We start from the raw sequence: 15,145 nt of genomic DNA, 5'->3' as shown, positions 1-15,145 counted from the left end.
GCCACATTCAGTCATAAATGGTAGTGGACAATTAACAACTAACAGGAGAAGGAAGTTCCACAAATATCCCCATCCTCAATGCTGGGGTAGCCCAGCACATCAGTGCAAAAGACAAGGCAACCATCTTCAGCCAGAAGTGTCACATGGATGATCCATCTTGGCCTCCTCCGGAGTTCCACATCATAAATGTCTTCCACCAATTTGATTCACTCCATGTGATATCAAGAAACAGCTGAAAGCACTGGATATTGCAAAGGCTATGGGCCCTGACAACGTTCTGGCAATAGTACTGAAGACTTGAGCTCCAGAACTAGCCACATCCCTAGCCAAGCTGTTCCAGAAGCTTTCCGGAAATGTGGAAAATTGCCCAGGTATTTCCTGTACATAAAAAGCAGGACAAACCCAACCCAGCCAGTTACCATCCCATCAGTCTGCTCGCGATCATCAGCAAAGTGATGGAAGGGGTCACCAGTCAAGCAGCACTTACTCAGGAATAACCTGCTCACTGATGCTCAGTTTGGATTCTACCAGGGCCACGCAGCTCCTGACCCTATGAAAGTCTTGGTCCAACCATTGATAGAAATGCTAAACTCAAGAGATAAGGTGAGTGTGACTGCCCTTGACATCAAGGCAGCATTTGATCAAGTGTGGCATCAGGGAGCCCTAGCAAAACTGAAGTCAGTGGAAATCAGGGGAAAAACTCTTCACTGACTGGAGTCATACTTAGCACAAAGTAAGATTGCTGTGGTTGTTGGAGGTCAATCATCTCAGTCCAAGGAGAGCACTGCAGGAGTTCCTCAGGGTAGTGTCCTCGGTCCAACCATGTTCACTGCTTCATCAATGACCTTCTTCCCATCATGTCAGAGGCAGGGATGTTCACAGATAATTGCACAATGTTCAGCATCATTCACAACCCTTCAGATACTGAAGCAGTAGGTGTCAATGTGTAGCAAGACCTGGACAACATTTAGGCTTGGGTTGATAAGTGGCAAGTAACATCCACGCCACACAATTGCCAGGTAATGACCATCTTCAACAAGAGATAATCTAACCATCGCCCCTTAACATTTAGTGCAATTACCATTGCTGAATCCCCCTCTATCAACGTTCTCGGGTTTACTATTGACCAGAAGCTGACCTGGATCAGCCATATAAATACTATGGCTACAAGAGTAGATCAGAGGCTGAGAATTCTGTGGTGAGTAACTCATCCCTTGACTCCCCAAAACCTGTCTACCATCTACAGGGCACATTCTCCACCTGCCTGGATGAATGCAGCTCCAACAACATTCAAGAAGTTCAGCACCATCTAGGACAAAGCAGCCCGCTTGATTGGTACCCTATCCACCACCGTATACATTCACTCCGTCCACCACTGAAGAATGGTGGTAGCAGTGTGTACCATCTGTAAGGTGCACTGCACCAACTCAGCTATGCTCCTTTGACAGCACCTTCCAAACCTGTGGATTCTACCACCTGGAAGTGCAAGGGCAGTACATGTATGGGAGCACCTCCACCTGCAAGGTCCCCTCCAAGCCAAACACTATCCTGACTTAGAACTATATCGCCATTCCTATGCTGTTGCTGGGTCAAGATCCTGGAACTCCCTTCTTAACAGCACTGTGGACTGCTGAAGTTCAAGAAGGTGGCTCCCCATCACCTGCTCAAAGGCAATTGGGATAGGTAATAAACACTGGCCTAGTCAGCGACACCCACATCCCATTAACAAATAAATAAAAAGAGGTCAGCAGAAGAAAGCACTTTTTCTAATCACAAGGCAGCGAAAAGATTTCCAAGCACCCTGCCCAATGTGAGTGAGCAGGTCAGTGTTAAAAGTATTGCCCCCAGAACATGGCTGCATTGAAAAAAGTAGTACAAGAATCTCAGAAAGAAAGCTAAAGTAAGCCTCCTATTTCATGCTTATCATTATTCTCTGATTAGCCTTGCATTACCTCAGAATCAATACTCTTGTTGATTATCAGCACTCCCTTCTGATCACTGCAGCACACTTTGCTGCACCTCCTTGCAGGATTCTGCACCAGCTAGTGTTCTCACTATTATTTGCTTCAGCCCCTCTTCACAGCCCTGCTATCTTGCCCACACCCACAACATTATTTTTACCCTTACTTGCACATTTTCAAACTTCTCACCACTCTAACATTGATTCACTTTCTTTGTTCTTGCAACAGAGGGTCGCACAGAATTACAAGGGGCAGGTGGCCACAGAAAAAGGACCATGCTTCATCAATGTGGTATTGCCACGTGAAGAGCAGAACACATTGTGAGGAAGGGGCAGGTTAGGAACATGGCAGCTGCAGGTCAAATCCTGCATGGATTCTAATCATTTTCTTTTCCTTTTCTTCTTACTTGAATCTCATCCCTACACATGATGTATTTCAGTTTGCAGCTGTTTTCAGAAGCCACACATCAGTCTTTGTTTAACCATGTCACTAAAAGTGACTCTTCTCTCACTTTTTTTTTTACATTTCATGTCCAGAAGATGCACACTGGCCACAGGGAGAAGAGGAGGAAGAAGAGAAGAAGAATAATAAGTGCTAATGAACAGGAAGTGTCACTCAGCCCTGGTTCTAGCCTCTCCCTAATGTGGAAATATCTTTCCGGTATTATCAAATCTCCTCAGGATTTTATATGCTTCAATAAAAACACCTCTCATTTTTCTCAACTCCAATGGGCATAGGCCCAATCTGTTTAACCTTTCTTCATAGGATAAGTCCCTCAAGCCGGGAATGAGTTGAGTGAACCTTCTCATAATAAATGCCAACATTCCATTATATTTGATTCCAAGCTCAGCTTCTGACCTCACACCTCACTGCTTACTTCCAACTCCATAACATCACCCATTTCCATCTCTGTCTTAGCTCATCTGCTGCTGAAAGCCTCCTTCATACCTTTGTTACCTCTATGCTCGACTATTCTAATGCTCTCCTGGCTGGCCTCACACGTTGGACGTAAATTTGAGCTCATCCAAAACTTTTCCACCCATATCCTAACTTGCCTGTACTCTCTGATATACATTGGCTTCCAATATAGCAACACTTTAATTTAAAAATTCTCAACCTCAGTTTCAAATCCCACAATGGCCCATCCCACCTTATTTCTGTAATCTTCTCCAGCCCTAACAACTCTCTAAAAGCACTGCGCTCCTTTATTGTACATCCCCAATTTTCATCATTTCACTATTGGCAGTTGAATCTTCAGTTCCCTGGGTCGACTCTGGAATTCCCTCCCTTGGCCTCTCCTAAACAAAAAAGAAAAACTTGCATTTATATAGTGCCTTTCATGATCAGCAGACATCCCAAAGCACTTTACAGCCAATTTGAATTGTTGTCACTGTTGTAATGTAGGAAACATGGCAGCCAATTTGCATACAGCAAGCTCCCACAAACAGGAATGTGATAATGACCAGGTAATCTGTTTTTGTAATGTTGATTGAGGAAAATAGTTATTGACCTTCATCAATGGATTTTGTAAAACAATTTAACAGGACTTGGTGACCAAAACAGCCAAGAATTTGATCCAAAAGCACCCGGGTAGCTTAAAATGACTAATCAAAGATTTACCTTAAGGGAGCTGAGGATCCCTTTCAATACCATGTCTGAAAACAACTAAACAACTGTTCTCACCATCATGCACTGGGCATGTTAAGGAGGTGGCATTTGGATTACGCAAAGAGGAGTGCACAGGGTGATGCATTGAGCATCAATGCGTAGAAGAATATGGAAAATGAGGAGGAAGATGCTGCTGCCTGGGGAGTGAGGACAAGTTCCCCTTTATTTAAAGACCCAGGACACTGCTTTGAAAGAAAAGAATGCTTCCAGAGCATCAACAACTTGCATTTTTATGGTGCCTTTAATGTAGTATAATGTCACAAGATGCATCATTGAAGCAGTAAAATTAAGAGTATCATCAGGCATAAGTTGAAATCGAACCAAGAAGGAGATACCTGGATGGGCTAGACTGAAGCTTGGCTAAAGAGGTAGGTTTTAAGGAGGGTATTAAAGCAGAAGAGAGCGGTGGAGAGGTGGCAAGGTTTAATGAGGGAATTCCAGAGCTTAAGGCTTATTTGGCTGAATGGTCAGCAACCAGTGGTGGGGTGAATGGAGTGTGTGATTGACAAAAGAGGCCAGAGTTGGAAGAGTGCAGAGCTCAAGCAGAATTGTAACATGGTAGAAGTTACAGAGTTAGGGAGGGGTGAGGCCATAAAGGGTTTTGAGCATGAGGACGAGAATTTTGAAATCAAGATATTGGGGACTGGGGGGAAATCAAAGTCACCATGCACCAGGGAGATGAGTAAATGACTTGGTTCAGGGTCAGTTATAGGCAATAGAGCTTTGGATGAGATCAGGTTTATAGAGGATGGAAGATGGGAGGTTAGACAGCAGAATGTTGGAATAATTGAGCCTGGAGGTAACAAAGGTATAAATGAGGATCTCACCCACAGAAAAATTGGGTCAGGGGTGGAGGCTCTCTGGCAATATTACAGAGGAAAAAGTAGGTTACCTTTGTGATGGAGAAGATATGGGATAGAAGGCATAGTTTAGGGTCAAATAGTACAATGAGATTGTGAACAGGCCGGGAAATGCTGCACTCTTATTTGTGGTTCAGTGTGATGTACTAGGTTTATTGGTTGGATAATAATGCTTGGGGAGCACGGACAGGGTTAATTACAAAAAAATGATTTGGCTGCAAGGGCTTTTGACAAATTTTAAACAGACTGGGCTGAACCATTAGTTTCCAAGCATTAGCTCAACTAATTCCTGCCAAGCGGAACAGATACTTTCATCTTGAGTTGTCTTCCGAGGAAAAACAATGTGGATTCTTCGCAGAACACCGGGAAGCTGTTTTAAATGATTGATCATAACACATCACGCAGAATTCCTTTTGGAATGCCTACTCTTTTCCTAAATATTCTGGTTAACCAACAGAGAGGAAAGTAACGGTAGCAGTTTCCAGTGGATTGTATACAATTCTAAATGGAGTGGAAATTAGCATGGAACTACATTCATTTAAAATGGCCATCTCGTTCAGTTGACAGTCATTCACTTTGAAATACAGCCTTTGTGAGCCACTGGTAACATAATGGACTTATATTAGATTTTTGTTCAGAGGGAGTGCAGTTCTTGCGTTTGAAAGCCAGTCGAATAGAGAAAAAACGCCCAAGTCCATTTGTAATTGAATTGTTTGAAAACAAATCAATATTTTTTTTGACGTGTGTAGGTTTAATTTACATGCCTTATTCATCCACAAGTTTTGAATTCAAAATGAAGTTTTACTATGTGTGTCACACTAAATTAAAATCGAATTCTACAATGTGTGCGGTGCATGTGTGTTTTGTGTAGGGGAGAAAACTGGAAGCTTTATTTTTTTAAGAATGACAGAACAACTCTCAACCACGGATTCTTCGGGTAAAAAGGTAGATTCCGATCACCTGACCTGTCTCTATAGTTCTATGATCTTATCTTCATCCTGTTCGGATATCCTGAAGCTGCTAACCGTATACTCAACCTATTTTCTAAATGGCTGTTGTGGAAATGATCAAGATTAGGCCTTAGTTACTATAGCAACCTCTCCCCCCTCCCCTCCCTCCATACACCCCTTCCCAGCACACAGGCTATCAAAACAAGTTTTATGGATGAACTCTGGTCTGGGCACTTTACTGCAAAAATCTGCTCAATTGCAAGGTCAGTACAAATTGTTCAGATTTTCATGCTTGGGTAAGTTAATGCAAATTCTCAGATTTTCAAGATCCACTTTGACCACAAAAAAGGTGCATGCGTTCAGTTGGCATTGCGAAAGCGAATTGCCTACTTTCAACGTACGCACACACTTGAGTTTCGTGAAGATTATGAATGTTAGTTTGCGCTAGCATTGGCACTTTTATTTTTTTTAAATAAAATCCTCTTTTGCATTTGGCAATGAAAAAGAGCCCTGGAGATACCATGGCAACAAGCAAACCAATAAATGACCCCTGCACCCCTTTTAGTGGTTACTGAGGTGGCAGTTGTTAAGACCCCCACCCTCTCCAGGTTGTGGAATGTGTCAGTCACACAGGTAAGTAAGGAAGGGAGGAGGTGTTTGTGTTTGCAAACCTTAGTCTTTTGATCTTTCCTTCTTATTAGGCTGGGGAAAGCAAACTATTTCTTGGCGATTGGTCAGACTAATCCTCCTGAGCTCTGTCATCGGTTAATCATGTGAACAGATTAGAACGGGGTTCTGCTGGACAAACTCCAGCTTTCAGCTGGGTTTGTGTTGGTCGCTGGATGTGTTGCTGCTGCTACTCTCCTGCAGTGTTCAAGAGTTTGAACTCGATGTAGCCTCCAGCGCTTGGGGCGGGAGGGGGTGGGTGGGTGGGGGGAGGCGGTGAGAGGAAAAAAATAAAGAAACAACAGACCCGATATTCAACACTTTACTTTCCCTCCGAATAAGCAGTCTGGAGAATGTGGAAAATCAAGCATAAAGGACTAAAAGATTCTGACTCTGAGGATGACAAACCGCAGGAGGTGTCGAAGGTACGAGTATTTTCCCCTTTAATTGGGAACGGGTTTTGTTTTAGTAGCTGCGAGAGGCTTGTTCTGCTGCATTCTCTATCGGTTCCCTCTCAAGTCCGTTATGACTTGCTAAAAGGGCGCATGTATGCTCTGTAAGTGCCCGTTAACTTCACGGAGCCTGGCCTTCCGCCGAAGTAGGTTTTATTTATTTATTTTTGTTGTTGATTACAATGCAGAATTGCGTGTGGAGTGTGTGTGAGGCGCGGAAAGTTGATTTTTTAAAGTGGAATTTGAGCTCTCTGCCAATTAAACCACTGGACTCTCTCCGCCTGGGATCTCCTCGATGTCCGCACTCCCGGTATCAGTTTCTCTGCTGTGTCGGGGTGGGGGTGTTGGAGAATGAGTCTTGTGCTGTAATGCTCAAGTGCATCTCCTAGCGAGCCGGCCGAGGACTAGGAGAGAGTGCCAGTGGAAGTAATTGCAGGTTACATTGTTCACACTCTCAGACTGGGATGGGAAGTAACAAGAGGTTGGAGCTGGAGAAATGTTTTCTTTTTAATGAATGCCACTGTATATTCGAATGTGCCACGGCTTTTAAATGCTTAGTTCTTGCGAGATTCGGGCATGTCTCTTAAGGAACCTAACGGGTGATCTTTCAGTTACCATACGGATTAATAATGGTAGCATCTGTAACTTAAGTTGCTTCAACATTTCGCCCAAATTAACCCAAGAATAAAGTCCATCAGAACAAAACAAAGGTTTGATACATTTGGCACTACTGTATACTGCACTGCCTTTTAAGGTCCGACTTCAGAGGATTTTTAGTTCTGAGACTGCATTGCCTTCTCTCTGCACAGTAACATATTTGGAATGTTTGTTTCATGACTTTTTCAGAGCAAGGACCCATTGCTTCCAGAAGAGACTACAAGCTCTGTCTCTCTGCTTGCTACGAAGGTAGGAGTCTGATTTCACTCAGAATCCCTTGTCTAATTTTGACGGATTTCTCTGAAATGTTCCACATACTCGTTTATTTTTTTAAAAAAACGTTTGTAATTGGAGCTAAATTTTATTTGACCTGAACATTTTTGCTTTCTGATTAAACTGCTATATTAGTTGAGCATAAACAAGAAAGAGCGAATAGATCAATAGATGCAACTTTGCTCATTGCATCTGTGCTGCACACGTTCAGTTAAAACCTGCTGTTAGGGGATGGGAACAATATTATAAATTAGTAATGACTGGAGAAATATAAATAATTTATCAACTGGCCAATAGATGCTCTGCTAAATTTTTTTTTGGATTTTTTACGTTATCATTTGTAGCTGTACAAGAATTGATTGCTTGCTAATTTACATTGATTCTCTAGCATTGTATGTCACTGTCCACGTTTTTTGAACATTCTAACTGGGGCAATTACTTTCTGGTTGAAGGTAGTGGCATACATCAAACTTTTGAGGAATTGTTGATTTTTCTTTTCACTCAACCATGATGTAGAGCATTTCTTGATGCTTGTAAATTTACACACAGCTGTTTAGGAAAATGTAGTGTGGCCAAGTACACACACATTTGCTGCCTGATGCATCAGTGAGTTATGTTTTAATTAAATACACTTTAGTTGAATGTTATGCATCCTTTCTTTTAGGGAGTAAATTTTATCCCTGGTAAGTGAAGGGATGTTGAGAATGGGAAATAGAACACTTTTTTCAACTTTAGACACCCAGTCTGGATCAGGTAAGTTGTATGCCAGACACCAGAGTGAAGCCGCCTCTGCTTTACTTCAACAACGCATCTTATCCAACTAGAAACAGCACCCTGTTAGCCCACCTAAGATTTTTCATTTCCTAAAATGTCCATTCTTGTGGTTTTTGTAAGGAATGCACAGAGGACTTTGGGAAACCCCAGCAGGTGACATGGAAAATGAGGCAGATCCTATTTCCATTAAGGATCCTGCCACATTTCTGCAGCTGAGCCAATTCCAGTTTGCCAGGGGGGAGGGAGAGAGAGAGAAAAAGTAAATTTTTCCCAACTCCCAAGGTCAATCAGGCATCTCTAGAATAATTCCTGGGGGAGCTGGTGAGAGTCCAGCTGAGGCTCCATGATGGGCCTTAGAAGTCTTGCAGACAAAGATCCTGGAGTGAATTGATTGCCTTCAAAGGCTGGCCTGCTAGCTTCTCTAGGAGCTGAGAATTTAATAAAAAGTACTCTTCTGTTGTCCCTTCTACTAGTGGACTGGCACTGTGCTCTGAATTTTGTTGCCAGCTCTTTGAGGTGGATGCTGCTCCTGATACATTACCCCATTCTCATCATCTGAGATGGAGTCTGGGACTTTTGACGTGGATGGATTTGAGATACTGTCTGCCACTCTTCCACTACAGACAAGTGGCCATGTTAGAATTTTGGTGCTATGGATTCTGATCCTTGAAAATGAATTGAGACTTGAGGGTGACTCCTTTCAGCCCCGATTGTGAAGGTTCAAGTTGAGAAACCACTCTGCACACTATGTCTACTTGTACCAGTGTCTACCTGGCTGCTTTTTTTTAACTTGCTGAATATTTGGCTATGTCTCTTTAACCAGTTATAGAATCCTAGGATGGTGCAGCACAGAGAGAGGCCATTTGGCCCATCGTGCCCATGATAGCTCTTTGAAACAGTAATCCAACTAGTCTCACTTCTTTGCTCTTTCTCTATAACCCTGCACCTTTTAAAATATATATCCAGCTTTTTTTTGAAAAGTCATTGAATCTGTTCTCATTACCCTTTCAGGCAGTGAGTTCCAGATTAAAGGTGGTGTGAAACATTTTTCCCCATGTTGCCTCTGGTTCATTTGCCAATTATTTTAAATTGTCCTCTCATTACAGACTCTTGCAACTGGGAACAGTTTCTCCTTGTTTATTCTGTCGCTTTGAACACCTCATGCAAACCTCCCCATAACTTTCTTTGCTCTTAGGAGAACAACCCCTGTTCTCTGATCATTTTATGTAACTTTCCATGGTACCATTATGCTGAATCTTCTCTGCACCCTGTTAAAGCCTTGGCCTCCTCCCTATAGTGTATCACCCAGAATTGGACACCGTGATTGAACTGGGTCATAACCAGTGTTTTTTTTAAAGCTTAGCATAACTAACTGTTCCAGTATAGCTATAATACTGGCACCTACCTAACAAAGTGGAAGATTGCCCAGGTATCTTCTGTCTCCAAAAAGCAGGAAAAATCCACTCCCATTAATTACCACCCCAGCTGTTTGCACTCAATTATCAACAAAACGATGGAAGGCATCATTGAGATTACAATCAAGCAGCACTTACTCATCAATACCTGTTCACCGATGTTCAGTTTGCGTTCTCAGTGTTGCTTGGCTTCAGACCTCATTACAGACTTGGTTCAAACATGGACATCAATTCCAGAGGTGAGAGGAGTGACTATCCTTGATGTCAAGGCAGCGTTTGACCGAGTGTGGCATCAAGGATCCTGGTAAAATTGAAGCCATTGAAAATTGTGGGAAACACTTAAGCACTTCAGTGGCTGGAGTTATACCTAGCTGGATGGCTGGAAGGAAAATAGTTGTTGTTGGATGTCAATCGTCATAGCCCAAGGACATCACTGCAGGAGTTCTTCAAGGTAGTGTCCTAGGCCCAACTATCCTCAGTTGCTTCACCTTTTCCCATCAAGAGGTCAGAAGTAGGAATGCTCATTACACAGTACTCAGTTCCATATGCAATTGCTTGGACAATGAAATATTTCATGCTTGCATGCAACAAGATCTGGATGACATTCAGGCTTGAGTGGCTGAGTGACCATTTCCAACAAGAGAATCTAACCACCTCCTCCTGACAATGAATGGAATTAGCATCGCTGAATTCCTCATGGTCATCCTGGTGGTTACCATTGATCAGAAACTGAACTGCATCAGCCGCACACATGCTGTGGCTACAAGAGCAAGTCAAATGTTGGATATTCTGCAGAGAGTAACTCACCTCCTGACTCCCCTAAGTCATCATCTATAAGGTACAAATCAGGAGTATGATGGAATACACTCCACTTGCCCTGAGCAGAATTCCAGCAACACTTAAGAAGCTCGAAGCCATTCACTTGATTTGGTATCTCTTCTACCACTGTCTTCAAGGAGTACTGCAGTAATTCTCAATGGCTTCTTCAACAGCCCTCCCAAACTTGCAATCCCTACCATATAGAAGGAAATTGACAGCAAGCTCATGAAGGGCTCTTGTAGGTAATGTTTCCCAGTTTAAGGGGAGGTGGTATTGTCACTGGACTAGTATTCCAGAGACCCAGGGTACTACTCTGGGGACCCTGACTCGAATCCCACCACGGCAGATGGTGGAATTTGAATTCAACAAAAATCTGGAATTAAGAGTCTGAGAATGACGATGAAACCATTACTGATTGTTGTAAAAACCCATCTGGGTTACTAATGTCCCTTTAGGGAAGGAAATCTGCTGTCCTTACCTAGTCTGGCCTGCATGTGTCTCCAGACCCACAGCAATGTGGTTGACTCTTAAATGCCCTCTGAACAAGGGCAATTGGGGATGGGCAGTAAATGCTGGCCTAGCCCGTGAACAAAAGTCACACGCCATCCTGAAATATATCACCATTCCTTCATCTTCACGTGATCAAAATCCTGTCATTATCTAATAGAATGTGCGTATCTGTATCACATGGACTGCAGTGGTTAAGGCAGCAGCTTACCACCACCTTATCGAGGGTGACTTGGGATAAATAATGGTGCCTATAGCATATGAACAACAAATAAGTCTCTCTGCTCCTATTATTAAAGCCAAAGATCCCATGTTTTTTTTTAAAAGGCCTTCTTGACTTGTCCTGCCATCTTTAAAAGATTTCTGCATGTGCATCTCCAGATCTGTTTCTGCACCTGCTTTAAATAGTACCATTTTGTTTATATTACTTCTCCTAATTCTTCCGGCAAAACGAATTACTTCAAACATCTGTGTTAAATTTCATCTGCCGTGAGTTTTCCCATTTCTCCAATCTATGTGCTCCTGACGACTGTTACTATCCCACTCGGTTCTCTACCTTGCTGAATCTTGTCATCTGCTAACTTTGAAATGATGCTCTATATACCCAAGTTCAGGTCATTAATATACTTCAGAAAGGGCACCACTTTATATCAAAATCTATCACTTATCCCCATATTTCCTACCTCTTAATGCACCACCCCCAAAATTATTGTTTGAGTTTAGCTGGATTTGACATCAGGAGCTGTCCCCAGAGCATGAAGGATTTATGAGGATCCCTTTCATGTAACCTGATTGAAGAATTTTGGAGGTGTAAACCTGTGGGGATATTTTTCTCTCTGCCCATAAATCTGAAAGTGTGCTTTAAAATAGGGGCATAGAGTACTCGAGCAAATAACTTCTGAAAAGTCTGTGCAGGCACTGTTTTGGTCACAGAGCACTCTTAAAATCCATTATAATAAAGACGCAGATCATAGTCACTAAGGTGATAGGGATGAAAAATTGTAGTTATTACTTCCACTGAAGCAGAGGGGGCTAACAAGATATGGAACAGAGGTTTTTAAAACAGTAAATGAATAGAGAAAGATTTATAGGAATGAAAAACAGGCTGCTAAGAATCTCTAATATGTGTTGCCTTTCACTAGCGACCAATTTGCACAACTACTGACTAGTTTTATCCCTTATTTTAAACTTCCTAATCATCTTAAATATGCATTGATAGAGGAGAGAAGTTAGAAAACATTTCTTTACACAGCAAGATTGGATGCATTGCCACAAGGAGTATTTGAGGCTAAGACCATTGAACCATTTGGGGCTAATTGAAGCAGAGGAAAGGCTATGGAAATGGAGTAGGACTGCTGGTTTAGCTTTGAGTTGTGCTAGCAAAAAGCCAGTGGAGACATGATGGGCCCAAATGACTTCCTTCTGTGTGGTAAACCTCTGTAGGTTAATGATTTTAATTTTTAAAAAAATACACAAGAAATCTTTACCTGATGTGATTTTGGAGCTTCTGGCTAAGTTTATTAAATAGAGTTCTGTTGCTATCATGTGTGGTGAAATACTGCAAGCATTCAGTTGCATCCGGATGGTTTTCACAATCTCACCGCCACAAGACCAAACAGAAGGGGCACCGCATTTCGAAACCAGTGATGCTTTTGACAACATTCGTGGAGAATAGGATTGTCAATTTTTAATACGTTCAGAACTGTTTTCAATTTTTTGCCATTCATAGTCATTTAATTAATGTGCACAGTCTCCTCCATTAAGACTGAAATATTTTATTGTACCTCTGCTAAATTCTGTTAGCCTACCTCCACAAAGTTGGTTCTATTTTGTGCAACTTGTTTTCCAATATTCTATTTAAGATTATACATGATTTTTGTGCCTGTGATGGAGAGGGTAGGGAAAGGCCAATTTGGGTTTGCCCAAAATTATGCAACTTTTATAAGTGGGTTATTTTCATAAAACCATAATTCTTTCCAATGTATTTAGCTGACATAGGGATTTGATGCTCTGATGTTTTTATTCAGCACAAAAACCTGAAATTATACTAGAGTACAAGTTTTTTTCTGTAATTAATGCAAACCCAGTCTGAGGTGGGTTCATGTGGCTATCATTGTTGGCTCATCTCTCATTAAAGTGCACTTCCTATTGGCTGATCATGGAACAGCAGTGATTATTAATGATGAGGAAGATGTTCCCCACCAGCCCATTATCAGTAAGAAGCCTGGTAGGAGGGAAACAATGTGGACCAGTAGGTGTTAAAAGTAAATAATAAATATGTTCTGACATTCTAGTTTTCTAGTGTTAAATTTGTTCACTGCAGAATTGAATTTCATCTGTAAAAAATAAAATTGGGCAATGCACAGTTAGATGAGAATCAAGTGATCCTTGGCTTTTTAATATTGGTGACAATGGAATTTCATATACCTTGTTTACTACAGTGGCACATTTAAAATATGGGAAACAGCCCTTAACATCAGGCAAGCAGTTAACAGGTAAAAATGTACTGGTCCTAAAATCATTGCACAATATTAAGACATTAGCTTTGTATTTCCATTTAGACTAGTTAAGGGGGGGTGTAAAATAATTTGTGTCTCTTAATGGGAGTTGCAGAATTACTGTTCCTGACCATCTTTGTTGACTGATCTTTAAATAGAAATATACCTTTTATACTTTGGTCAGTTCCTACAGCAGATAATTAACCTGCACAATTTAAACATAGGATTTCCAGACAAATACTTGCAATGCTGCTTGTTACAAATATTTTTTAAAAAAAATATTCATTCATGGGATGTGGATGTCGCTGGCTAGGTTTGTATTTATTGCCCATCCCTATTTGCCCTTGAGAAGGTGGCGGTGAGCTGCTGCCTTGAACTACTGCAGTCCCTGTGGTGTAGGTACACCCACAGTGCTGTTAGGAAGGGAGTTCCAGGATTTTGACCCAGCAGATTGAAGGAATGGCAATATATTTCCAAGTCAGGATGGTGAGTGACTTGAAGGGAACTTCCAGGTGGTGGTGTTCACATGTATTTGCTGCTCTTGTCCTTCTGGATCAGGGTGGGGCAATGTTTTCTTATCAAGGGCCACTCACACATAGACAAAATCAATCGCAGGCCACACACACAGGTAAGCAACAGAGTCTGGGGACACCTCTCACCTGGGACTATCCTGGGTCACCTCTAACCTGAGACTATCCAAGAGCATCACTCAAAGGAGTTTAAGCCGAAGGGAGGTTAGACCAGGAACTGTTCACTTTTGTTCTTGTGTTGGTTTCAATCTTTAGCTTCTCAGTGTTGTCACTGGTTTCAGTCCCATTCCCAGATTGGTTCTCTGGTGTTTGGAGTTTTGAAATTATTTCCCATCTCTGTTTAAAGCGAAGGAACTAAATAACCAACAAATGAAATGCAGCAAGACCATCTCAACAAGTGTCTGAATAAATGATTCCTCAGACTGGTCTGTCTACTCTTTTAAAGGACTGGATATTGTTTATTCAGAGAAGGGGGACACTGTCCTCCTTCAATCTCCTGCCTGAATGGTTTGTGCTGCACTACACCCCCCCTCCACTGTTCTGGTTGCATATTTTGACAAAGCCCTGCTGTTAACCTTTACTCATTCAGTGTCATATGCATGTGTTTTTTTTTTGTTGAAAATCTCATCACAAGCCAGATGAAAAATATCCATCCCTGTTCTAGACGGTTGTGGGTTTGGGAGGTGCTGTCTAAGGAGGCTTATTCAGCTCCTGCAGTGCACCTTGTAGCATCAGTGGTGGAGAGAGTGAATGTTTGTGGGTGGGGTGTCAATTAAGTGGGCTGCATTGCCCTGGATTGTGTTGAGCTTCTTGAGTGCTGTTGGAGCTGCACTCATCCAGGCAACTGGGGAGTATTCCATCATACTCCTGACTTGTGCCTTGTAGATGGTGGACAGGCTTTGGGGAGTCAGGGGGTGAGTTACTTGCCACAGGATTCCTAGCTTCCAACTTGCCATTGTAGTCGCAATATTTATTGGCTAGTCCAGTTCAGTTTCTGGTCAATGGCAACCTCCAGGATGTTGATAGTGGGGGATTTAGTGATGGTAATGCCATTGAATGTCAAGGGGCAATGGTTAGACTCTCTCTTCGAGATGGTCATTGCCTGGCACTTGTAT

General features: G+C 42.1%; 1 protein-coding gene across 1 annotated transcript in view; it reads left to right on the top strand.

Moving 5' to 3' along the window:
- Positions 1–6,053: 6,053 nt before the first annotated feature.
- The window catches only part of LOC121278343 (testis development-related protein-like), a 65,827-nt gene continuing 56,735 nt past the window's right edge, over positions 6,054–15,145 (top strand). The window contains exons 1-3 of the mRNA XM_041188655.1: positions 6,054–6,072; positions 6,451–6,530; positions 7,404–7,463. Of these exons, the coding sequence (XP_041044589.1) occupies positions 6,459–6,530; positions 7,404–7,463 (132 nt within the window). The 5' untranslated portion in view covers positions 6,054–6,072; positions 6,451–6,458. The remainder of the gene's footprint in view (positions 6,073–6,450; positions 6,531–7,403; positions 7,464–15,145) is intronic.

This window comes from Carcharodon carcharias, chromosome 5, assembly GCF_017639515.1.
Source record: "Carcharodon carcharias isolate sCarCar2 chromosome 5, sCarCar2.pri, whole genome shotgun sequence".
Lineage (NCBI taxonomy): Eukaryota > Metazoa > Chordata > Chondrichthyes > Lamniformes > Lamnidae > Carcharodon > Carcharodon carcharias.
Note: the sequence above shows the minus strand (reverse complement) of the source record. Positions and strands in the feature narration are given on the sequence as shown.